We start from the raw sequence: 17,035 nt of genomic DNA, 5'->3' as shown, positions 1-17,035 counted from the left end.
CTCGGGCCGCGCTACCTCAGCCCGCCGCTGCCCGCCGGGCCCGGGCGAGGCCCGCGGCGTCCCGGCCGCCATGGCCCCGGTGCGGGGCAGCAGGTACCGGCGGCGGGGGCCGGGCGGGACACGGTGCGCTGCGAGAACCCCTCTTCGCCCGTCCTTCGCGGGCGCGGCCCCGCCTGAGGCAGCTGCCGGGCACCCCCAGGTCACGCGGGCGGGGCGGGGCCGCCGGGCGGACACACCCCCGGGCGGGGCGGGGCGGGGCGGGGCGGGGCGGAGGCCCCGCGCAGGGCCCGGTGGGGCCGCGGGGTGAGCGGCCCGTGTGCCGCCCGGGGCCGGGCCGTCCAGCCGCGGGAGCCGCCAGAAGTTTCCCCGCGCTCGTCGTTGCCGGTAAAAGCGGCGGGGCCGCGCGGGGCGCGTTGAGCGGTACTGCGGGTCCCGTGCGGCCGGGCCGGGGCCGTGCTCGGGGCTGCGGTGGGCGGCAGCGGCTGCCCCAGCCCCCCCGGCTGCCCGGGCCCCACGGGCCGGTTGCCCCTCGCTCGCGTGACTGTCACCCGGGGCCGGGGCCGAGGCCCCCGGTTCTCCCGCCGGTGCCGCGTCCATGTTTGTACCCCGCTCTTTGTCCTCCCTCCCTCCCGCCGCTGCCGCCCGCGCTGCTGCCGGTGCCCTCGGAGCCCCGGGCGGTCGGTGCGGGGCCGGCTCGGCGAAGTCGTTCTGAAACTCCGCGTTCTGCTGGTTTGGGTGCCTCGGTACCGCTTGGGGTGCTTGAGGGTTTTCCTCACTTTGCGGGAGGTGGTTTTCTCTCAAATTACCCCAATATCTACCGCGTAGTTTGCTGAGTTCTGTTATCAGCGGAGACGCGAAGATGGATGGTCGGGATCCTTGGCGATTATTTGATGTATGGCCTTGGGGCGCTCTGGGCAGGGGTTCTGCACTGATATATGGCTCGCCGTGTTGCTGACACTGAAAAATAACTCTGCGTCTTCCCCTCCGAGGGCCGCCCGTCTTTTCTGCTCTTGGACTGGTAGCTTGTTTTGCAAAGGTGTTATGTTCTTGGTCGCCACTCTAGAGAGGAAGTAATCTGACGTCTGTTGTATTCGGAAAAGGCTTTGCCGCTAGTTCATCAGTTCAGCTGTGAAACCAGGCTCCTGGGGTTTTTTAGCTGCTGATATTTGGGGATCTAGTACTGTGAGCATTATCAGGCCACAGCTACAGGACGCTGGAAATAAAAAGCTGTGAAAGTGTTACCTACTGCACGAGCCCTGCAGTTCAGTAATATGAAATGATGTGTAATCTTGGGATGAAGTGACATATGGCCCAAATAATTTCTCGGCACTAAAGTGTGTGTTGCGGTGTGACTTTTAGTGCTGAGGGTTGGGAAGCATTTTGTTTGCTTTTCATGCCTAAGCAGGTGTGGCCGGGAGCAGCCAACAGCCTCCAATGATAGCATTTCATTTCCCTTTTTATCTCTGAGTCACGAACTTGCAGCATTTAGTCTGCTGTCCCTTTTTTACCTTCTCAGCTGAGATACATCTGAGTGAAATCTGTTCCCTGCGGCGACTGGAGCTGGAGCTGTGCGGGTGTTGGAGTTTGTGTCGCGATGGCTCCTGGTTCTTGTGCCGCTGCCACACGGGTGGGTCAGCAATGAAAGGCTTTTGGTGACCTACATAATTCTCCCCGCGAAATGGGAAGACTTCAGAATGGCTCCCTACGGTAAACATTTTTCCTTGATTTGGCTAGTTCATCTTCAATAGCTCTAGCTAACAGCTAGTATTTTTGAAAGCGCTTTTTATTTTTCCCCCTAACATAAAGGTGCTGTGATACAAAAGGAAGGTCGTTACCAGGTTTCTCATATGTACCTAGAGGAGTGTAGGTCAAGTGAGTGACCAGCTGAGAGTGGCACAGCAAATCCCATCAGAGGACTGGAAGGAGCTGTGAGTCCTGCATCCCGGGCTCCCGTTCTCCGTCTCCATCGCTCTGCATCCCTGTGTTGGAGCTCCCAGCACTGCAAACCGGCATTTGCTCTTCCCAAGGGGACGAGGACGCAGGGACTTCTGCAGTGTTCAGACCTCCCCAGTGCTGTGACTCTGGGAATATGTAAAATCAAATTTGAGTCATTAAGGGCAAAAAGGAAAAAAAGTCTGTTGCTCTTTTCATACTTAAGGCGTTTCATGCTTAAATTTGGTGCCGATGTTTGACAGCTCTTGTTTCTCTTCTGTGCCTAGACGTGCTGTAGGTCTCACATTTTGCATCAAGAGCCCTGTAGCTTAGCTTATTTTGCTTGTAAAGCAGTTAAACTCTTGCACAGCAAATTTGCCCTTGGAGCCCCAAGCCCCACTGCCGGGCACTGAGTGCTCTGTGGTGTCACCTGTCACCCGCAGCCCTCCCCAAAGCTGTAGGACGGCTCTGTGGGCTCAGCTGATTTGTGAGAGCCGCCTTGCTGCCCTGTGTGCTCACAGGCCGCCCCGGTGTCTGTGCGTGCTGCAGCCTGGGTTCCCTCCCTGCAGAACACGGGGATCTGTGCAACCGGAGGCAGCACCATTTGGTTCAGCAGCGCCTGCCAAGGTGAGGGCGCGATCTGCCAAGCCAAACAGGATTTAGTTGTTTACGGGTTTGCGAGAAGGGGACGGGCATTTCGAAGGGAAGCGAGCAGCTGGTGTTATTTGAGATGCCGCTGGCTGGAACTGGCCGGGCTCTGAGGAGGCTCCTGGGGTGATCACAGGAGTTGGCTCCCCGGCGCGTTTCTGAGTCTCGTGTAGCTGAGAAGTGCAGGCATTGACTGGGAGAGCAGCCAGGGGCTGTGCGAACGCACTCGGTAGCTGTAGCAAAGGTTTTCAGTGGTGACAGTTGATGTGTGAGAGAAGAAAATGTATGTGTGCTTAATAAATATTGGCACTCAGCGAGAGCTTATCGGCTAATTCAGTGCTTCAGCTTCTGGAGAGCTCTGCCACATTGAAAAGAAGCCCTTCAGATCAGGGGATAAATAGAAAATTAATGTGAAAAATACAGGGGTTTCTGAATGGTGCTAATTTAACGCTGCCTCAGTTGTAGGACGGTTCCACCTGCCTTCCCGAGCCTGTGCAGGAGGCAGCAGCGATGCCTCCCTGTCCTGGAGGCCCAGGACTGTGTGTGCAGACGTTGTCCTGCACAGAAAAGGGCTGAGAACAGAGCAGACCCTGCAGAGCTGGTCCTTTTGTTACTTGCTGGTTTGTGTTGCATGGACTCCTCTCTTCTGGGAAGGAGTGGCACAGTCACAAGCTGCGTTTCAGAGGGTTTTGGGTGGTATGAGTAGGCTGGATGACCCTCAGAGCTCCAGTCCATCATCTGCTCCCAGCTGGGCCTGACTGCCTGTTTCTGCAGCCTCTGAACCCCCAGCGATGGCAATGGCCTCTCCGGTGCCTGTTCTGGTACCTGCCGTTGGAAGGACTAACCTGGCCAGTCCTCCCCGCAGCCCCGTTGCCCCGCTGCTGCTCCTGTCCTCTGCAGGCAGCCATTCCTTCTTTTGGCAGTGGCAATTCACGTGTGAAGACTTTTTCTCTTGGGAATCACTTTCCCCAGATCACTCTTGTTCATCTCCCTGAAACGGTCCAGTGACTTGCATCTGTTCTTTAATGCTGCAGCCAAAGCTACACAGAATTCCGCAGCCTGTGGCAATAGTGAAATCCATTTGAGGCTTGCCAATGATATTTATATATTCCAGTATATTTGGCTGCTTGCTGCATCGTAGTGAACTCTGATTTCTGATGCATAGCTCTTCTGCAAGACAAATGCAACAGACTGCATTTCTGTGCTGGCAGGACATCATATTCTTCACCTCCTCTCTTGGTTGTTGTTTCCATGTGTGCGTCCCTGCAGCGCCGTCCACCTGTGCATCTCTGCGGCACTGAAGCAGCAGGTGTTCTGCAGGATCAAAGTGATATTTCCCTTTAAATTCCTCCTGCTTTCCAGGGAGCAGCTTTTGATGTTTTACCTGTTGCTTTGTTCTTTCTGTGCTAGGTAAAAGCTAATTAAACGCTGCCTCTGTTGGCAGAGAAGTCCCGCGCCTCTGCCTGCATTCCTGAGAGCCCCGCAGAGCTGCGGTGGGACGTCACACCAGCTCTTGTTCAATACTTGCATCCCCATCTGCTGTCCTCAGCAGGAAAAGCTCACTGGTGTTGGCTGAGGAAGCAATCCCTGGTCAACAGCCGCAGCCACTCGGTACCACCTTCCTCCTTTGCGTGCGCAGGTTCAGGGCTTTTAGAGTTCTGAGGAAAAGCTGCCATAGCCTGGCCATCCCGACCGCTGGCCGGTGTCGGTCTCGGCAGCCCCAGGCACGGCTGAGCAGCCCGTGCTGCCGGGGGACCCCCTGCAGATGTGCCGGGGCTCAGGGCCCCTGCTGCCACGTCGCTGCTTCGGGCTCCCTCAACGCCGTGCGGAGATGCTGTGTTGGAACCTGGTGATGGAGGAGAGGAATTGCAGCAGAGCTCACTGTCTGTGTTCTTGCAGGGTGCAATGAGAGGAAAGGTGACTTGCTCTTTAAATCTGACTTTCTCCAAGATGTCACCCAGAGCCTGAAACAGTACTGTGCTTTTGACGATCCAGACAAGAATGAGCTTATGGCTCCATTGGTGTTTGTTTTGGGGGGCTGAGATGTGAAGACAGGTGTTGTGTTTGGCGCTAGAAGGACACCTGGGGCTTGCCGAGGAATTCTCTTATCCTAAACCCTTGTTGGGCACAGTCCATAGCAGGGCTGAGGCCCCTCCATCGAGTTCCAGCACAGACTGAAACACAGAAACTGCTTGTGCTGTGATTCAAGCTGACAAATCTAGCGATTGCCGGTTAAACCAATAGTTTGTCCTTTAATGAAGGCTCTGTCAACTACTTGGCAGTCTCATTTGCAGGCTGTATGTACAAATCTGTCAGAACCAGGACAGCAGGTTTCACCCCACTCTTGGGAAGCGCTGGTTTCTGTTTGCCCTCTGCCTTGCTCTGTCTGGAGATACCGCTAAAACTGTGTTTAAAGAAACCAGAGCTATCCAATGTTCAACGATTCTTGCTTAGGCCTCTGAGTGCTCCTGCACACAGTGCCCCTGACAGTACAAGTCAGGGCCTGTGCCCTTGCCTCTCAATTTCGGCCCCCCGCTGCGTGCTCCGCAGACCGTGTGCGGGATGGGCACGAGGAACGCGCTGAGCTGCTCTCCGTGCTGTGCCAGACCCAGCACCGCGGTGGTGTGTGGTGTGTGCCGGGTCAGACCGGCCTGCCCACCAGCAAGCGAGGGCGTGTAAATACAGGGGAACGCGAGGACGTGTTTCCTCTCCTCGTGTGCTTTTGGCAGAACAGAAGCTGCCGTGCTCGGTCTGCTGCCCAGCGGGGACGGCCGCAGGTAGAGCCTGCTCCGCGTTGGGGTGCGTTGGGCTCTCGGTGGGATCACTTTGTGCAAGACCCACCTGCTGCTCCAACACGTCAGCTCGTCTTCCTGCTCTGTCTGCTGAGCAGTTCATAGCTTGGGTGACCCCCCCGGACTCGCTCCTCGTCGACAGCCCCGCTGAGGAGCACGTCTCGTTGAGGACACAGCTCACCTGGTGCTCGGCTGGGGATTGTACCCACGGTTGGCTGAAGTTGCCTGTTGGGAGGTGAAATGTTTGCCTGGAGCTGGCGTGCGATATGCTGCTGTTGGAGTCTGCCCGCTCTGGTGAGCGGGGCTCGCTTGCCACTTATCTTTGAAAAGCTCTATTTAACCGTCACTGCTCAAAAACCAAAACATAACCCTAACCCCAAAGCCTCCAATGCGCAGCAGGATTATGGCAAAAATTGGTAAGCACGAGACAAACTGGTTTTTATCCATGGTTTTTTTTGAAGGTCAGTGGTTACTGTGGATGAAGCAGCAGCCCCTTGTTTAATGTCACGGCCTCAGCAGTTTTTCTGTGCCGAAGGAATCCTCCAGGCTCTACTCTGACTCTTTGACATCCCAGGACAGCGATCCGTCGGGCAGCTCTGCATTGCTGAGCTATTCCCTTAATGGGCAATTTCAGTGACAAGCATTACTTCTCTGTTTCCTCCCCACAGTAACTATTAAAATGTGGGGGGGTTTGTACTTCCTTGTTGCAGAGAAAAACGTCCTGGGATCCTGTACTTCAGCGTCTTTAAAATGCAGAGGTGCCGTTACAGATCCAGAGCGTGTGGAGGCTCTTGCTGGAGTTGTAGGACCGATGCAGCAGCTGCTGGGAGAGCTCTTCCTCCTCAGCCGGGGTGGGCACGTGCTGTGCTCTTGTGATATTTATTCTAACACTGTTCTTTCCTCCTGCTTGGCAGATCTTCTGAATTTGGCTCCTGATTAAAGCTGACAGATAATGGACACATTTCCTTGGCGATGTCTCTGGGGCGACTCCTCCGACGTGCCTCTTCAAAAGCTTCCGACCTCCTGACCTTGAACCCTGGTGGCAGCAGTTCATCCTCCGTGCTCGATGGGGAGATTATCTACTCAAAGAACAATGTGTGTGTCCATCCCCCCGCGCTGCTGCAAGGCATCGGGGAGCATCATCCAGGTGACAGGGTGTTGCAGACACCGCTCACTCGTTTTCTCTCTCCTGGGGTGTGCGTTTGGATCAAATTCTACATCTTGGGCTCTAAGGAATGAAGAGGTGCCAGTGGAGGACGGGGCAGGGCAGGACTAAGGAAAGCCACTCACAAGCTGATCCATCAGCTCTTCTTTTAGTGGGAAAATTGATGATGTTTCTCTTCTGATCTAGCTAAGTCCCTTTGTATTGCCAGAAGGTGGACATTTGTCGTTTGAGAACATTAACTTCTGTTGCTCTTTCAAATACGTGTACTGTTCAGGAGAGCCAAGTATCATCTTGTAACTGCCATTGCTAGAGTGGCCTCAACAACCATCGGTAAAGGGAAAAGAAAGAAAACCCGATTGTGGTTGCGTGTGCTGGAGTAAATGAAGATAAATACTGCCCTGTCCCTTTATTCTCATCTGTTACTGCACTCTTTCATGTTTTCATCAAAGAGAGCTGTGGCTACTGGCTTAGCTTCACAAAACTCTTTATTCTGTGAACGCTGACCCACGCTTCCCTTCTTGTGTCCACGACACTTTTTTTTTCTCTTGGCTTTGCATGAAAATTGTAGCCCTTTAGCTACACTAAGGTAAATATTCTTGAGAAAGAAATGTTTAGCTGGCACTTGAAATTGTTTAACTAACAAACAGTAAAAGTTTTTCATGTGGCAGCATATTTCAGAATTTACTCTTGGTTAGTAATCCGTCCAGGAAGTTGAAGTATTTGCATGTCATTTCTGTGTCCACTTAGGCCAGAGGGAATTTTACACTATTCAAAAGCCATATGCAGACTTGAAATTATTTATAAATACTGAATAATGTTGAGCACTCCACAATTCATTTTGCAGAACCCTCTCCTGGTAAATGCAAGTGTTTGTTTTGCCCATGCGTAGTGGTGGTGAAGCAGAGCGAGATGGGGAAGGGCAAGTTTCAGGCTCATGCAGTCTCCTAAGAATAAATCTGTGTCATAACTGATTGCTCCTTTGCTCTCCCAAAGGCTATTTGTGCTTGTACATGGAGAAGGACGAGCTGCTCGGAACCACGCTCATCCTGGCCTGGGTGCCGAACTCCCGCATTCAGCGGCAGGATGAAGAAGCCCTGCGCTACGTCACCCCCGAGAGCTCCCCGGTCCGCAAAGCTCCCCGCAAACGCGGCCGCCACGCTCAGGGTTTCGGCATCGTCCGCCCGTCCTCCCCCCCCGAGCAGAAGGGAGAAGACATCCTGGCCGTGTCACAGCCCGTGAAAGATGTGGCTTACGTCAGCTCACCCTCTTGGGAAGGGGAGAAGCTGCCCCAGGGCTGCCCCGTGGCAGACGGTCCCCGGCGGCCCCCCCAGCCCGCCCGCAGCGACTCAGGGATCCTCTCGGCAATCAGCTCTCAGGAGGAGCAGAACAGGCCAGAGCTGCCGGCGGAGGGGCCGGAGGAAGGTCTGGACTGCGGGCCGGAGCCCGGGGAGGACGAGGGCTCCTTGGAGCTGTCTGCCGACGACGTGAGCAGGGACAGCACCTTGGACTCCGATTCCGATGCCTTCTCTTCCCCCTTCTGCCTCTCTCCCATTAGCGAAGCCCTCGGGAAAAGCAGCAGTTCCGTGTTTCTGGATAACGAAGGCAGGTGAGTGCAACCTTTGCTCTCGTCACTGGGTGAATAGCCGGGGTGCTGGCTGCTGAACTTGGAGATGCTCAAGGAAATTGGGAAGCATCACAGTGGCATTGAGCTGAAAATCCTGTCTTGCTTCAGACACCTGTATAATTTACAGGAAATTGTTTGCTGGCCAGTCCTGTTTCTGCTCAGTGAACCCTGGCCCCAAACATTCAGGCCTGTGTATGTACAGTCTTTCAGGTGAGCTGTCATGAGCCCTGGAAGCAGCATGACTGAATTTAAAAGGTCCTTGGTTGGTTTAATTGGCTCCGTTGAGGAGCTGTGCTAGTTGCTTCTTGTGGAGAGCCACGTCAAAGTGTGTCTGACTTGCCCGAGCCGTGGGTGCCTCTCTGCGAGCCACCCTGTTGACATGAAGTCTGCTTGTATCAGCTTGTTTTGCTGGTGCTCAGAGTGTGGTCCCACTTAAAACACAGAAATATTAATGATTGCATATCTAATCTGGAGATTTTAGTCAATGCTGGTGCACCAAATGTCATTGCTTCTCAATGGCATGTGCAGTAAACTGCCTGGGGAAGGAGGGCACCTTGGCAGGGCGATGATGACTGGGGTACCTGGATCGCTCTCCGTGTTGATTCGCAGTGTTTCTGGCTTTCTGCTCTGCGCGGTGGGTCGCTCACTCCCGTCGGGGCAGGACGTGTGTGCTGTGTTCGTCAAGCACCATGGGGCTGGTTTTAAGGATATAGCTCAACTTTGAAACTATGCCTGACATTAGGAAAAATGAGTTCTGCTTTGTGCGTGTCAGCAATGTACAGACTGCGGTAAGACTTGGTATTTCAGGAGATTTTACTTTTTTTTTTTTTTATGGGCTCATCTCAAGCCCAGAGAATGCCAGCAAGACCAAGGTTTATGAAAGAAGTATTCAAATTGATTCAGCTCTCTCTGGATATTTTAAAACACTTCAGTGCGGTGACCTCAGACTTTCTATCAGCTTCGCATTTGATATGTGTCCCAGCAGTATGCTGCTGATGAGCGGCGAGCCCACAGGGTTTTCTGGGCTGGAGCTCTGCAGCAGCCGCCTGGGCAGAGCTTTGAGCAGCCCCTTGGCCGTCCCACCCCGTCCCACTGCAGCTCTCCTCTGGTTGCACAAGGACATTAAGCAGTTGCCGTGGGGTGCCCAGGATGGGCCTTTGGTTTCCAAATTGTGTTCAACATCAGTTTGACAGTGTCCCTTTTAGCTCTCTAAATATTATATCTGACAGTCTTTTTTGAGAACTGTTAATAGGAATGTAGATAGCTTTGGAAACTATATAAATACCATGAAACACACCTTGAAAAAATTTGAGAGAGAGGCCTTTTCATTATAAAATACCATTCCTAATGAATGTGTTTGGGGCACTGCGAGTGGGCAAGCAGCTTTGTGGTTTAACTGTTTTGCAACACTTAATCTCTGAGCTGCTGATAGTGCCAGGGAAGGAAGGAAATACAGTTTGTTGCATCTTCACTACCTTGTTTCTGAATTCCTGCAGCGTTTCCCTGCTGTCCTGCAGCCCGGCTCGGGCGAGCCCTCTGCCGGCTTTGCTCCCAGTCCCAGCAGCTCCAGCAGCACTGAGCCTGGCTTTGCAAACGCTGCTCCTGGGCCTGGCAGCGCTGGGCCTGGCTTTGCAAACGCTGCTCCTGGGCCTGGCAGCTCCTGGGCCTGGCTTTGCAAATGCTGCTCCTGGGCCTGGCAGCGCTGGGCCTGGCTTTGCAAATGCTGCTCCTGGGCCTAGCAGACTGTTTTTCAACTCCTCTGGCACCAGTCTAGAAGCCTCATACAGTGTGTGCAGCACTCATAATTTGCAGCAGATTAATAAAACAGACCTTTCATTGTTTGGGACTTCAGACTTGAAGGGCTTTTGTCCAGTGTGTCCATTTTTTATGCCAACTTGTTCTTCCCCATAGAGCGTCCTCACATGATATCTGCAGGATCTTACAAACTGTTTGTGTCAGAGGTTTTGCATAGAATACTTCGCAAAAGTCTTGTCAAAAAGCATTCTGTTATTTCCTGCGTTCATCCCAGCATTCGGGGGTGAGAGATGCTGTTTCAGCAGTCACTATAAGCATGAGAACAGCTTCCTCGTTTCTTAACGTGTTGGGGTTTTTTGGATTTTTTTGGGGGGTTTGTTGTTGTTTTTTCTGCTGGCTGGTTCCCATCTGAGCCAGAATTGGAGTGTGAACAAAGTTTGTGCTGCTGCAGATTGTTTCAGCTCTTTTCCCTCCCTACCCTCCGGTCAGCACCTCCTCCCTGCAAAGCAGAACGAATGTTTCTGGTTATTTCTTTCTGCACTGGGGAGCTGTCGTGAAGACAACTCTGCTTTTCCCTGTGGCTGTTGCAGGAGCCGCAGCAGCGCATCGCACGGGGGTTCCAGCCCAGCCATCTTGCTGCCCTTGCAATTCGATATGGTCAGAAATGGGAAAAAGTGACATTGTGGAAGAATGGGGACGTATGTGTAGACTTGGATCAGATGAGATCAGGGGCTCGGCAAGCTGCTTGCCAAAATATCCGTATGGCCAGGGGTCCCGGGTCCCGTCCCCCTCTTGGGGGGGCCAGGAGGTGGCCGGGCCGGGGGGGCAGGAGGGACCCGCCGTCCGTGCCGGTGTGTGCAGGCGAGGGACGCGGAGCGGGAGGGAGACGGGCTGGGAAGCGTCTGAGTTGCACAACCAGTCAGTCGTTTTATGTCAACAGCTCATCTTGTAGAACATAAGGAAATAAAAATGTATCCATTGTTTTATGTTTTTTGGTTTTCCTCTTTGCTTCTCGGTTGGAGAGGCTGCCAGAGATCCCATGCGGCGATCGATGCTTTCCCCTCGTTCGCACAACTCCTCAGCTGTGGGAGCGCCCCCGCACCAGCGTACACACTCTTGCTTCTCTTTTTAGACCAGCCTGGCACTTCTGCACAGTGCGCTCATCTCTCGTGGAAAGGTGGCTTTGTTCTCTTGGGTTTGGTGTCCTTGTTAACTTTGGGGTCCTCTTGCTGCTCACAGTGCTGGTTCCTGCAGGGAGGACCCACGTGGGGAATATCTGTGGTGATAGTGGCTTTGTCATTGACCACATTTCTGTAGGAGAGGAGGGACACTGGAAATAAAATTGTCCCATTCTGTTCTTTCTGTCCTCTGTCACTGTTGTTTGCTGTCTGTCAGGAAACATTTGTCCTGTGGTCTGAAGGGCACTAATTCAGGACAACTGTACTCTAACCTCAGCTTTGGCTTGCTGCCGCCCTGCTGAATTACTCTGCTTCCATTTTCCCCATCAGTAAAGTGAAACTAAAAGCCTTTTGTTACCCGCTGGCAACCAAATAGCATCTGACACCTATATAATGTCTTTCAACCAACGCTTCTGAAGTTATTTTAACTGACCATGACATCAGATCTATACCCATCAGTTGTGGAAGCACTTAGTGCTCTGTAAGTGGAGTCTGTCTGGGGTTTTTTTATTCCGTGCCAGAGTGATTCCCTGGTTAACAGGAGCTTTCCCCGGCAATGGCTGGAAGGGCTGCTAAAGGCTTTTCACTTTGGTAATTAACTGCAGTTCTGTTACCTGACGAGCACCATACAAAAATGCCAAAGATGACAAATAAATGCTGGCATTGGTTCCTTCACTAACATCAGCCTGGGATGTTGGTCAATATAGTCAGAATTTGGACCGAGAAGCCTCGGTGGTGGAATCATATGGGTGGAGCTTGGGGCAACATCTGGCCAGAGGCTGGAGCTCCGCGAGCGGTCCTGCAGGGGGTGGAACAGACGCACTTGCTTTAAAAGACAGGCAGGAGCAACATGACCAGTGTGGTCCTGGATATCGGTGCAAGAGGAAACATCTTTAATAAGAGGGTGATCATTTTAGCAGCCAGTAATAAAAATAATGAAACATTTCATAATGGAGCTAAAGGATGCTGCAGTTCTCATGTTCTTCAGCAGACATGAGTTCACATAACAGAACTATTACAGTCCCGGGAAAGCACACAACACAAGGGAAAACTCCTCTGGGGTCGCAGTTGATGCAATTTTTACAGATGTGTTGCACATCCTGTTGTTGAGCCTCGTTGCAGGGAGCTAATCAGTAAAGTACCGTCTCCGGAGGGAGCGGAGGCGCAGCGGGACGGGAGCGGGTGTAACAGCGCATACTGTGTTGCATCATGTTGTTTTGGCAGCTCACCTGAAAGGCTCAGCGCTGTTCAGACCTCTGCAGGATAAGCAGGAGGCAAAATTACGGGGGAAATGAGCTGAAATTAGTGTGAACTGGCATGAGCTCTGGAGTCATCAAGAGGTTGGGAAGTCATTGCTGTTGGAACAGAAGTGATTATATTCCTAGAACCAGGGGAATTGGTCACAGACTTCAAAATCTCCTGTAACTTCTTGCAGCATCTTGTGTCACGCTATCTTCCTTTGGACGATTTCAGCCTTGGGGATGAGTGCATGGGGGGCCTTGCTGTGGTTCGGGCTCCAGTTCCCCAGGGCCTTGCCTGAACTAGTATGATTTATGATATAAGACACGGAAGCACCTAATTGCACTTGCCCCCAAACCTGTGCCCAGGAAAAAAACATCCCCCAAAACCATCTTCCAGCAGAAGGAGAGTATTTTTCCCTTTCTCTTGGAGTGGCGGGGTAGGTGTAACCTCTGTCCAAGGAAGCACTTTGGGGTGGTGTGCCGGGAAGGGGAGCAGGCGGGGGCGTTTGCTGCCAGCGCTGCCGTGTCATCCCTTAAAGTTGTTACCGGCTGCAAAGCTGAGAAGATTGGACAGATCCAAGAGATTGCGGAGGCATACGGCTCTATCTTGCTTTATATAAATATTTGAGCAGCAAGAACATTAATTACAGCAGGTTTGTTTTCTCCCTCCGTTGGTTCCCCGCCAGGTTTCTGAGGGGGAACGCGGTGGCAGCTCGCGGGAGCTGGCGGAGCCGCTGCTCCGGGATCCCGGGGAGCAGCGGGGCCGGGCGCAGGCGATGCCCGAGGAGCGGGCCGCGGCGGGGGGAGCGCCGGCGCTGCGGGGCGCCGGGCGCTGCGCGGGGTGGGCCGGGCAGCGCCGCACTCCCGCGGAACCGGGGCGGGAGCGGGGCCGCGCGGAGGGCGCGGCGCGGCCGCCAGGGGGCGGGCTGTGCCCGGCGGCGGGGCCGCCCCGGGTCCCCCCGCCCGCCCTCCCGTCCGGGCCGCGGGCGGAGCTGGGGCCCGGCCGCCCCTCGGCAGGGCCGCCCCAGGGCGCGCGGTGCCGCAGCCGGGGCGGGGGGGCCCTGTCCCGGTGTCCTTCGCTGGTGTCATTGCCGTGAAACTGAGTCACTTACAGAGAACGACAGCCTGGGCTTGTCCTAGAGAGGGACAGGATTTCTGAGGGAGCGCGGGGCCCCGCTGGGCCCGGGTCAGAGCCCGGTGTTAGAGGCCGGTCAACCGCCAGAGCTGGCGGGGCGTGGTGGGCGGGAGCGGCTCCCTCCACCCGCGGCGGCGCTCCCCGGGAGCCAGCACAATAAAGTGCTTTTCCCCAGGATATTCTTGCCTTTCTTCTGTTGCTTATTTATGCGATTGTAACGCCCAGAAATCCTAATGAAGAGTGGAGATAAATGGTGGCTGGCAGGTATCCACAGCTTTGTGAGGGAAGAATCGCGTTAACTGCATCAAAATAAAGAGCATGTCCCCTCTCAAAGTGCAACAGTATATGCAAATAAATCTGCATAGTCTCTGTCGTCTTGGCGCGGTCCTTGCAATTATAACAGCATTAAGCATTTACAATAACTCTGAAACATGCTTTTAGTCAGCTCTCCTTTTCCTCTCCGTCTCTGCTACTTGAAGCAAGCTCTCCCCTGGGAGATGCGCATTGTCTTGTGGAACAGTGACATTCTGGCTGGGCGGTGTTGGCTCTGCTAACACTGGGTCAGCAGCAGCGCCGAGTCCGGGGACTTGGTTAACTTTGGCTGTCAGTAAAAAGTCCCCTTGAAATTCCCAGTTCATTGCTGAGAGCCAAGAATATAAGAACAAAGGTAATCTTCAGGGGTTTCAAGCAACCAGGGTTTTGAAAGCTTGATTGTAATTAGCATAATTAGTCTAGAATTTTATTTTTGCATGGATAGCACTGAAAGAAAAAAGCAAAATAATCCATCGATTTGAAATATAAAATAAACACTGGTAAGAAAGGTCCCCTTTTCCAGTCTGGAATCGGCTGAAAAGCAAACATTCTTTTTCAAGCTTTGCTGAGAAATCACTTTTTCCATCTAAGGAATTTTTTTCTTTAAGTGTTGCATTTCGATTGATTTATTAATGAGCTAAAGCCTAGGCATGAAGTGCCCCTTCTCTGTATGGACTGTAAAAATCTGCCATTCAGCTTTTGGAATATTTTCCTTCCTTAAAATGAAGGTAACATTTGCATCACTGAGCAGCATACACTCCGCTCTAAATGATTTGTTGTGTTTGGCTTCTCGGGAGCTCTGTGTATTTTATTCATAAGCATCGAACAGCTAATTCTGCCCCCGCTGCCTCCCTGCAACAAGAAGTCCCAGCAAAAAGCCTCTCTGGGCTTTGCCCCACGCAGCCCACACCTGTCTGCAGGTCTCATCCCTGAAAAACACATTGCTTGGCTCTTAACTGAAGGTATCACATCCAGCCTTGGGTTGGGTAAAACAGATCAAAACATACATTAATTTGCTGCAAACTTCCGATTTTTTTCCCCCTCCCATTTACATTCAAAATAATTGTCTCAAGTATTCTCGGTTTATTTTGGTTTCCTTTTGGTTTAGTTCACAGCAGTAGGGGGAACCCTTTGGAGGTGAGCGGGGCTGTTTTTCTAATGCCCCCTCTTGCTGGCTCAGATCGCGCGGGCCACGAGGACCCTGCGGAATGAACTTGGACTCGCAGGAATGAACTTGGACTCGGAGGAGTGAACTTGGAGCAACAAAGCCCCAGTGTCGGCAGCTCTGGGGCGGACGGGGCAGCGCCAGCACGGGCAGAGCCGCCTCGTCCCGCACGTTTTTCCGCGGGGATCCAGGATGCCGAGCCGGCAGCAGAGCTGGGCGCCGCGCGTTCTGCCCGCCCTGGTGCTGTGTGAGCTCGGCAGGGCAGACAGGGTGCTGCGGATTGCTATAGCCCCCTGAAGCACAGCAAATCGTTTTGATCTTTATTTCTCAAGGACAAACCAATTATGCCTATCAGAATGCAAAGCTGCATAATCGGGTTTCCTCGAGTCCCTCGTTCCGTTGTGTTCAACTGTTTTATTTGCCAGGCTTGTGTTCGCAGAGCTGCTGTCGGTTCAGGGCCCTGTCCCTGATCGTGAACGTGCTGGTACAGCCCAAGGTCGGAGGGTGGGCACGGGAGCGCTGCCGGCAACCACAGCCCTGCTGCTCTTCTCCTGCGCAGGGGAGGGATCCCGGCACTCCTGAGGTGTAAACAGCTTGTTCTTTGAATATCGTTAATAATGTTAACAATAAGAAGGGTGACTAACAACAATACACGGACTTTTAGAAGCGCTGTTGAATCTGCTTCCTGGCGCCGAGCATGAAAGGATACAATTATTTTTCATAAGCATTTATTTTCCCTTTCCGGCGAGCTAAGCAAAGCAAGTTTGTCAGAGGCAGAGTGCTCCTAATTTGGTCTCCAGTGACCTCTGGAGCCGTGATTGGCAGCCTGGTGTCAGGATGAACTTGTGCCTGGGAGACAGAAATGAGCAGAACAAATGCCGCAGGACAGCTCCGGCTCCCCGGAGGACACGGGCTCAAAAAGGTGAAAGAAGTGCAATTACAGGAGGTTTTCAGCACAGAAAGTTAATTAGCTACTAAACAGCATTTAGTGCAGTTCAACGTGGGGAAATTTATGTTTTGAAAGCAAACAGATCAATGGAAAGCCTGTGGAACAAGCTTTTGGAAAGTCCATGTTGACATCCTTGTACTTTGTACTGTAATGTCCTGGGCAGTTTTTCACAGGTTTTCCTTACAAATGGCAAGAATTGTTGGATTTGTTTCCATGTGTGTTTGCAGACGTGTAGATATGCCTCCACGAGAGGATGTTTTCACATTTAATTTCAGAAATTCTGGTTAGGCTTTCATCCAGACTATCTAACACCCTTTTTCCTGTTCACCAAGGTCAGTGTAAGTTGGTTCTTTTGGGGTTCTCTGCAGCAAAGGAACTTCAAGTTCCAAATATTTTCAGCCAAAGGGTGAATTTAACGTGATTCTTACCCTAGTTACTGGTCTGTGCTGGTCAGACAGGAGGAGCTGGTGCGACCACAGCGTTTCCCTGTCAGCCGGGAGGCTGGTGCTGTCCCGCGAGTGTCCCTCTGTCCTTCTATCCTTCCCTGCAGCGCCACTCGGAACAACCAGAAACGTTTCAGCGCTTTTTAAAATCCCAAATTACCAATCTGTTTTCTTTTGCACATCTTTTATATGTTACTGAAGTCAGCGTGTTTCACAATTCATAATATGTGTATGTTGTCAAGGACACTTTTTTTTTGCCAGAACAATAGATTTGCGTTCCAGCTGCCCGATATTGCCTCACTTTGTACAGTCACTACGCTAGATTTTTAGGCATTTCAGGATAGCTTTGAACTTCTACTAGTGGGTTATTTATTTGAAGCTATCTGTCTTAGACGTTATTTCACCTTGAGCTATTTCACCTTGCTGGAAAGACGAGGAACCCAGAAGGTCAGTGCCTGTGGGGAATAGTGGCAGAACAGAGAAACGCCAACCCCTGGGGAGGAGAAGGGGCATGTAATTCCCATTACATGGATGCTCATACATTATGATGATACTTATTGTCCGTAAATGATGCTTCGCGAGGCGCGCGCAGGAGCAGCTGCTGTGCGCCGAGGTGTCTCTGGTGTGTGGGGCTGGGGTCGGCTGGCGGTTCGGCTCTCGCAGGGGCTCTCTGGACATCGCTGACCGCTCGGGTAC

The 17,035-nt window shown here is 52.7% G+C and overlaps 1 protein-coding gene across 3 annotated transcripts in view; it reads left to right on the top strand.

Annotated features, from left to right (window-relative positions):
• The first annotated feature begins 272 nt into the window (after positions 1-272).
• TBC1D16 (TBC1 domain family member 16) overlaps positions 273-17,035 on the top strand; it is a 28,750-nt gene continuing 11,987 nt past the window's right edge. For 2 of the 3 annotated variants that reach the window (XM_065647567.1, XM_065647565.1), the window contains exons 1-3: positions 273-384; positions 6,287-6,519; positions 7,531-8,143. In XM_065647567.1, the coding sequence (XP_065503639.1) occupies positions 6,345-6,519; positions 7,531-8,143 (788 nt within the window). In that variant the 5' untranslated portion in view covers positions 273-384; positions 6,287-6,344. Of the gene's footprint in view, positions 385-1,554; positions 1,708-6,286; positions 6,520-7,530; positions 8,144-17,035 lie in introns of those variants that run through there. The other variant, XM_065647566.1, reaches the window with a different exon arrangement.

This window comes from Caloenas nicobarica, chromosome 18 (genome assembly GCF_036013445.1).
Source record: "Caloenas nicobarica isolate bCalNic1 chromosome 18, bCalNic1.hap1, whole genome shotgun sequence".
Lineage (NCBI taxonomy): Eukaryota > Metazoa > Chordata > Aves > Columbiformes > Columbidae > Caloenas > Caloenas nicobarica.
This window is presented reverse-complemented; position numbering and strand designations above follow the sequence as displayed.